Source organism: Podarcis filfolensis, assembly GCF_964270895.1.
Source record: "Podarcis filfolensis genome assembly, chromosome: 1".
In the NCBI taxonomy this organism is placed as follows: domain Eukaryota; kingdom Metazoa; phylum Chordata; class Lepidosauria; order Squamata; family Lacertidae; genus Podarcis; species Podarcis filfolensis.
The window spans coordinates 132,675,316-132,683,775 of record NC_139604.1 but is presented as its reverse complement, the minus strand read 5'-3'; the positions used below and the strand labels follow the sequence as shown (position 1 = coordinate 132,683,775).

Genomic DNA, 8,460 nt, shown 5'->3' with positions numbered 1-8,460 from the left:
TTCAGGTGCTGCAGGGCTTTGGGCTGGTGTTTTTAATATTTTTTTCTTTTTATCGATGTCCTGCATCAGCAGTGACACTGGGCGCAGCCGCGCGGGCAGTCAAAAGAAGAGCCGCCAGCGGCCGGCGCAGTCTACCAGGCTGCTGCGACGTGGGAGCTCGGACCCGGTCCTGAGAGGGCAGGCGGGCAGGCGAGCACCGCCTCAGCGAGAGGCGCGCTCCGCCCTTGCCTCGCCCCTTGCGAAGGGAGACCGGGAGAAGGCGTTTCCGCGGGCGCCGCCGCGCACTCGGAACCGGAGCAGGCGGCTCGGCTTGGCGAAGGATGAAGCGGCGCGCCCAGGAGGCGCCTTCGGGGGCGCAGGGCAAGGGGATCGCCGCCTCTTCCAACCTGGGACAGGCCGCGTCCGCATCGAGGGGCCCCCGGCAACCTGCCGGGTAAGTCAGGGAGCTGGGGTGCCTCTCCATCGCGGGAGGCAGAGGTTGGTGGAGTTGGGATTTCTGCATTGCAGCGGGTTGGGCTGGATGGCCTTTGGGGGTCCCTTGCAAGGCTACCGTGCCAGGATTCTAAGTCGCCCCGCTTTGCGCGCCCCGGGCACCTGCGCCTCTCCACCCGGCGAGGCTCTGAGCGCTCCCCGCCTCCATCCGCCATCCCATCCGCTCGCTTCCTCGCTCTCTTGCTGCCGGTTTTCATCATGCGCTGGCGAGGAGAAGGGGTTTGTTTTTATTTCAGGCTCAGACAAAAAAAAATAAGGTCACATGCATTTTGAGCATCGTTTGTTTTCAAGAGAGGCTGGAAATGGGAACGGAGCGCGCGCGCGATGACCTGAAAAGGGGTGTTTGGGAACGGGGAGTTTGGCGATGCTTGCAACAGGGAGAGAGGAAAGATGGCAGGATTCAGCACTGGCCAAAAGGAATTTGCTTGTCACAATTCTACCCCCCCCCCCCCCCGCCGCTTTTCCTCGTTTAGTCCCCGTTTTGTGTTTCGAACAACCCTGCAGGCTCGGGTAGGATGAGAATGAGCTTCAGGGCAGAGTGTTCTAGCCGGGACAAGGGTCAGGGATGTTGGGAGCAGTTGTCTAGCAACATCTTGGAAGCGCCAGGTTAGGGGAACGTGCTTTAGGGAGTAAAGTTCCCTTGATTACCGTGGGAATTGCATCAGAGTAAGCATGCATGCCATCAAGTTTTGTAATGGCTTTCAGGATGGGTGCCAATGATTCGGAAACTACAACTAATCCAGAATGCGGCAGCTAGACTGGTGACTGGGAGCGGCCGCCGAGACCACATAACACCGGTCTTGAAAGACCTACATTGGCTCCCAGTACGTTTCCGAGCACAATTCAAAGTGCTGGTGTTGACCTTTAAAGCCCTAAACGGCCTCGGCCCAGTATACCTGAAGGAGCGTCTCCACCGCCATCGTTCTGCCCGGACGCTGAGGTCCAGCGCCGAGGGCCTTCTGGCGGTTCCCTCATTGCGAGAAGCAAAGCTACAGGGAACCAGGCAGAGGGCCTTCTCGGTAGTGGCGCCTGCCCTGTGGAACGCCCTCCCATCGGATGTCAAAGCGAAAAATAACTACCTGACATTCAGAAGACATCTTAAGGCAGCCCTGTTCAGGGAAGTTTTTAATCTGTGATATTTTAGTGTATTTTTGGTTTTCTATGGAAGCCGCCCAGAGTGGCTGGGGAAACCCAGCCAGATGGGCGGGGTACAAATAAATTATTATTATTATTATTATTATTATTATTATTATTATTATTATTATTCAAGCTTTCCAAACCAGGACATTCCCGGAGCAAATTCAATGTTCCAGTTTGTTTGCTTATGATTTAGGTAAAGGTAAAGGGACCCCTGACCATTAGGTCCAGTTGTGGCCGACTCTGGGGTTGCGGCGCTCATCTCGCTCTATAGGCCGAGGGAGCCGGCGTACAGCTTCCGGGTCATGTGGCCAGCATGACTAAGCCGCTTCTGGTGAACCAGAGCAGCGCACGGAAACGCCGTTTACCTTCCCACCGGAGTGGTACCTACTTGCACTTTGAGGTGCGGTACCTATTTATCTACTTGCACTTTGACGTGCTTTCGAACTGCTAGGTGGGCAGGAGCAGGGACCGAGCAACAGGAGCTCACCCCATCGTGGGGATTTGAACCGCCGACCTAGGCTCTGTGGTTTAACCCACATCGCCACCCGCATCCCATGATTTACTTATTGCATGATAATAGTAATAATAGTAATACAGTAATAATATTTATAGTCCACCCTTTTCTCCAATGAGTACATCATTCTCCCCTTCCTTCATTAACCCCCACAACAACCCTGTGAGTTAGGTCAGGCTGAGTGTGATCAACTGAGTGTGAGCCCACTGATCTTCATGGCCGAGGGGCGGCGGGATTTGAACCCTGGCCTCTCCCAGGTTCTAGACTGGCGCTCTAACCACTACACCACCCTCCGTTCCCTGTTGAATGAGTGGCCTGTTTTTGGAGACATCCCTGCCTTCTGTGGGACTCGAGTGAGTTCCATAATTTAACTGTGCTGAGTGAAGGACAACATTATGTTCTCTCTCCTCAATCTTCCAGGGCTCAGTTTTGTTTGATGTCCACAAGTTGCTGGTGTTACAAGCAAGAGAGAAAAGCTGTGCTTTCGTCACAGTTCATTCTCCTCCACTGCAATCCTTGGCAGAGCAAGCATTTAATGCTAAGGAGGTGTTTGGGGAACTTATTTGCACCCTGGATTTAACCAGAGCTGTCATTTCCCCAGGGTGGCGGCGCAGTGGGTGTGAACTGTTGCACACTAGGAAATTTGCAGTGCTGTTTCTGGAGCCAGCCAGTTAGCCGTGGGCGAGTGGGACGAAGGCCGCTGGTACCCATCCTGTAACTGCCCATCCCACTGATGGGATCCTGTCCAAGCCTGGAAGTGCAATGCTCCTTGCTTAAGCGCCGTTGCTCTTGCAAAAGCTCAGAGGCCAAAAAATGGGGGTGAGACAGACCTTTGGGCTTCAGGGTCTTTGGTCTGGGGTCTTTGCCCCATGCTCTCCCTCCCGGACCCTCTTAACTGAGGCCATGTCTCTGGAGGTAAGGAGAGGCCAAAATCCTCTGGTCTGCCATCTGCAAGAGCTGCCAGGAGTGCTGTTTCAGGATGAGACCTTCTGCTCCTTCCCCCATTAAACACACACACACACACACACACACACACACACACCAAAACCCCCTTTTGCCTTTGATTCGAAAATGTCTAGACTTCTTGCAAAATCTCAGCAACCCATCCTCTTCATTGGCTCCACCAGTGTGGGGCAGAGGTCAGAGTGTCTGACTAGGGCTCAGAAGACCCAGGTTCGAATCTCCACCCGCCCACGAAGCTCTCCCTGGGTGACCCTGGGTGAGTCCCTGCCTTCTCTCTGCCTGACTTACCTCACAGAGCTGTTGTGGGGATTAAGTGAGGGGGGGCATATGTGCCACCTTGAGCTGCTTGGAGAAAAAAGGTGGGATATAAATGCAATAGATTAACAGCAACAACTATTTAAAATTAGCACATGCCTGTATGGAAGTGAGAGCTGGGCCATAAAGAAGGATTGATGCTTTTGAATTACGGTGCTGGAGGAGACTCCTGAGAGTCCCATGGACTGCAAGAAGATCCAACCCCTCCATTCTGAAGGAAATCATCCCTGAGTGCTCACTGGAAGGACAGATCCTGAAGCTGAGGCTCCAAGACTTTGGCCACCTCATGAGAAGAGAAGACTCCCTGGAAAAGACCCTGATGTTGGGAAAGATGGAGGGCACAAGGAGAAGGGGACGACAGAGGACGAGATGGTGGGACAGTGTTCTTGAAGCTACCAGCATGAGTTTGACCAAACTGTGGGAGGCAGCGGAAGACTGGAGTGCCTGGCGTGCTCTGGTCCAGGGGGTCATGAAGAATCGGACACGACTAAACGACTAAACAACAACAACAACTTGTGGCCTGGGCTTCTGCAATGCTACCTTGCATTCCCCCCTCCTCCTTCCTCTTTGCCCCCTGCTACTCTGGGGCTAGGGAATTGAGGGCAATCGTGCCGAGGGCTGGTTTTCAGGGTTAGCTGAGTGGCTCTGGGAATGTGCAGAGTGCATTTATGTTCTTCCATGCCCTCCTGCCTCGCTCCCATTTCTGTCTTCTCCATCTGGCACAGAGGCCTTCTGTTAATATCGGGATATTTTTTTGTGGGGGGCAAGTCAGTTGCATGGACAGGGCACTCTGCACATGCTCTGGGCACCCTCCCCTCCATGTGTGTGTATTTGTGTAAAAAAATAAAATCCTGCCCTCACAGAGTTTGCTATGGTGGCAGAGGGGAAGGAGAACAAAAGGAGGCAATTGTGGGGGGAGCAACAGAGTCTTATTCAATTTGACCCGTAAGCTTCATTCCAGCAGTACAAAAGTTTGAGGTTCCTACAGGAGCCTCTCACTGTTGCTCCCTCCACCTCAGAGCAGCCGGACTGTGTGGGAAATAATCTCCCTCCATACAAATGCACAGAGCTGGGCTCCAGCGTTATTTCTCATGCTGAAATGCCTGCCTACAGATAGGCCCAGGTGATAAGCTGTAATTAAAATAATTAGCCTTCATGAGCAACTTTTTTCTGGGCCTGTCAAGAGTCACAGCCCTGATCAGTTTACTATGTAAACTGTGTTGTCTTCTGGTGGCCCAAGGGCACCCCATGAGCTTCATGGCTGAGTGGGGATTCGAACCCAGGACTGGGGCCTGGAAGTTCTGGCTTTCGAATCTCCCCTCAACCATGAAGCGCATTGGATGGACTTGGGCCATTCACCTTCTCTCAGCCTAACCTCCCTCTGGGTTGTTGTGAGGAGAACCACGTACACCGCCTTGACATAAACGTAAGAAACAAACAAATAATAAAACTCTCAGGCCACTCTGATCTGGCCCTCGATTCACACACTAAAGCATCTTCCACTGTAACTAAGTAAATAAATTCAGCAACGTTTGGGATCCGCTGTGACATTTTGCCGTTTTATTTTCTTGGTTTTATCCCGCGAAACCCCTTGCTGTTTATTACGACAGACGGCCTGTAGCTGTTTCAGTAAATCAAAAGGGTGGGAACAGCTGCAGAACTGCCTCCAGAGATGAGAGAGGAAGACGTGCGAGTGACGGCACTGGTGCTGGGCAATAGGCACTTGCTGCATCTGACTCTGTCACAACATGCTGGGAGTGTGCAAGTGCTTTGACAGCTTTTTGGAGTTTGTGGTGTTGCCAATACCTAAGGGTAGGGAGCAAGGGCAATGTGAGCTCCGGGGGTGTTGTTATCAGGTGTTACTCAACCGAGTTCTGCTTATTTGGAAGCTGACTATTGCAGTTGTGATTTGGCTGCCTCTTGGGTGTGTTTTGGTGCCTTGCCAAAGCACCCTCAAAGTGAAATCTCTTGTCAGCTGGGTTATGTGTGGGCCCAGACCTTTGCTGAGCCAACTGTTGCATCAGAAGCTAAGAGCAGTATCTGCATATCTCTTGTGTAAAAATCTAGCAAGACGGAGGAGGGAGGTGGTTAGCTAATCTAGTCCAACCCTCTACAGTGTAGGAATTGCAGCTAAAGAATGTATTTATTTTGTTTGTTTATACAAAACTCTTTAGTATCTTGCACAAGGCAGCAAACTGCAGAAATAAAAGAAACAATTATACAGGTAATTTAAAACCAAACAACAACGATAACAAGAACAACAACAACAATTTATATGCTGCCCATCTGACTGGGTTGCCCCAGCTTCCAACAAAACCAGTATAAAACCCCAAACGTAAAAAAACTTCCATACAGGGATGTCTTCTAAAAGCCCTATAGTTGTTTATCTATTTGACATCTGTTGTGTGGTCTGTATGGCTGGCCAAATAAATCGGACACTGGCCTCCTCTTCAATATCTTGACATTGAGGGCAGACTGAATGTCGCTCTGATGGGAGTTCCACAGGTGAGGTGCCACGACTGAGAAGGCCCCGTCTCGTGTCATCGCTCTCCTGCAGGAGTGGCACTCGAGGGCAGATTTAGGCAGGGCTTTGCAGAGCCAGGCAGAGGCCCGGGCAGACAAATTTGACTATTAATTATAATTAAATTATAATTATAATTAAAACTTCTGCGTCTTCTTATTCTACTCTTAAAAAAGACGTATGCTTGTGAGAAATGGAAGTCCATCAACCTGTGTATCTGAAGAAGTGTGCATGCACACGAAAGCTCATACCAAGAACTAACTTAGTTGGTCTTTAAGGTGCTACTGGAAGGAAAAATTTTTTTTTGTTTTGCTTGTGAGAAAGCCACTATTGCTCATAAGCCACTTTTTCTTTAAAACACATGGTTTCCACCAAATTTTATCCTCATTGAGCTATATGTACTCCTCGGGTGCAAGCAATATTCCTGGCCTTGTCAACAAAATTTTAAACAAATGGCCACATCTTCATCAATTTTTCATCATTAAAAAAATAAAAAATAAAATAGTGATAAGAAAGCCAACACACCAGGGTTCAAATCTCCCAATCTGCCATGAAGGTCAGTGGGTGACCTTGGTTCATCAGTCACAACATTTCAGCCAAAACTACCTCCTACCTTTGCTGGGATTAAATGAGGAGGAGGAGGAAAACTTATTTAGGCCGCTTGGAGTTTACTGGAGGAAAGGTGGGGATAGAAATGCAATAAATAAAAATAATATGGAAATAATTATCGCTGTCCTTTCTTTGCTCATTTAAGTCTTTTTACCTCCTTATCTCCCCCCCTCCCATAATAATATTTATTATTTTCCATACATAGATATAACAAAAGAAAAGGTTGACAGTAATAAAGAAAAAAAAATAAAACAGAAAAAAGAAAAAAAGAATATAAAACATAAAATACAACAAATCATCACTACACTAACACTTACTTAATTAATTAAAATCCATCTTCATAAACATATTATTTGACTTCCTCAAATCTCTTCCATCTGAATTTCTTAGTAATTATATATAGCAGTTTCCAATATCATTATTTCTTTACCTCTTTATCTTTTAGGGGGCTCCTGGACTGGTTCCAAGCCAGTAAAATCAAGACGCTGGTCCTGAATGTATTTATTTTGTACGCCTCCATCCCCTTCATCATCCGCATGTTCCCTTCGCTGCTGCAAAAGTTCGTCTTTCTTAATTTCCGTAAGTATTCTCTCTGCCTATTGCCTGCCTTGGGATCTTTAAACGGGCCGCAGCAAAGATTTCTCCAGAGGCTGGCTGAACTTCTGGAAATCAATTGCTGATCAAGGGTTTGCCTGGTATCAAACTGCATTGTCTTTATCTCAAACTAAGCCGGTTTGCCCTGACAGCTGCCCAGGGGTCAAGATCTCCTGCATGTCTGTTTCCAAAGGCCTGTTTGAATAGGAAGGTTTTTGCCGGCCGGAGTCATCACTGCAGGAGAGGAAGATCTTAACAGGCTTTGTCTTGGGAGCAAAGGAACATAGGAAGCTGAGTCAAGACATTGCTCCATCTATTATTATTATTATTATTATTATTATTATTATTATTATTATTATTATCATTATCAATTTTTATTTATACCCCACCCTCCCTGGCCAGAGCTGGGCTCAGGGCAGCTAACACCAGTAAAATTACAGTAAAAACATAATGGGGGGGGGGAACCAATTTAAAATACAAGTTAAAATGCAATTTAAAGTGCAGCCTAATTTTAAAAGTAGCCCATAAATCAAAACCGTAAGGGGAGGGAAGACATAAGGGTCAGACTGAGTCCAAACCAAAGGCCAGGCAGAACAGCTCCGTCTTGCAGGCCCTGCAGAAAGATGTCAAGTCCCGCAGGGCCCTGGTCTCTTGGGACAGAGCGTTCCACCAAGTCGGGGCCAGTACTGAAAAGGCCCTGGCCCTAGTTGAGACCAATCTAACCACCTTGAGGCTCAGAACCTCCAAAGTGTTGTTATTTGTGGACCTTAAGGTCCTCCGTGGGGCATACCAGGAGAGGCGGTCCCATAGGTACGTGGGTCCTAGGCCGCATAGGGCTTTAAAGGTCAAAACCAGCACCTTAAACCTGACCCTGTACTCCACCGGGAGCCAGTGCCGCCCAGGCAGTGCGCATATTCTGCAGCTCTTTGCAAACATGCTGCCGCTGTGTTCTGTCTAGGCTGCAGAAATGGATGGTTTAATCCAGAGGCCGTCAGTCCCTTTTGGGCTTGTGGAAACCTCTGTATCTTTGAGTGTGTGCTATGGATGCGAATCCACTTCTGGCTGCTTCTCTCGCTTCTTCCATGAGTACAGCCAGGATTTTTTAAATTGGGAGATTCCCCCCCCCCCCAAGACGACATTACGGGGGGCAGGCTTCTGCTAGGGCGGCAGAACCTCAGTTAATTGAGTATTTTTAACGCTTTTCAGTACTTCTTGAGCCTGCTAGCAGCTCTCTCCTCCATGAATTCTTCCAATCTGCTTCCAAGTTCGTGGCTGTCTTGTGGGAGGGAGTTCCACAGTGTAACTGTGCCCT

General features: G+C 48.9%; 1 protein-coding gene across 1 annotated transcript in view; it reads left to right on the top strand.

Annotated features, from left to right (window-relative positions):
* The first annotated feature begins 231 nt into the window (after positions 1–231).
* The window catches only part of ABHD12B (abhydrolase domain containing 12B), a 35,878-nt gene continuing 27,649 nt past the window's right edge, over positions 232–8,460 (top strand). Inside the window, exons 1-2 of the mRNA XM_083618825.1 lie at positions 232–433; positions 7,000–7,133. Of these exons, the coding sequence (XP_083474951.1) occupies positions 321–433; positions 7,000–7,133 (247 nt within the window). The 5' untranslated portion in view covers positions 232–320. The remainder of the gene's footprint in view (positions 434–6,999; positions 7,134–8,460) is intronic.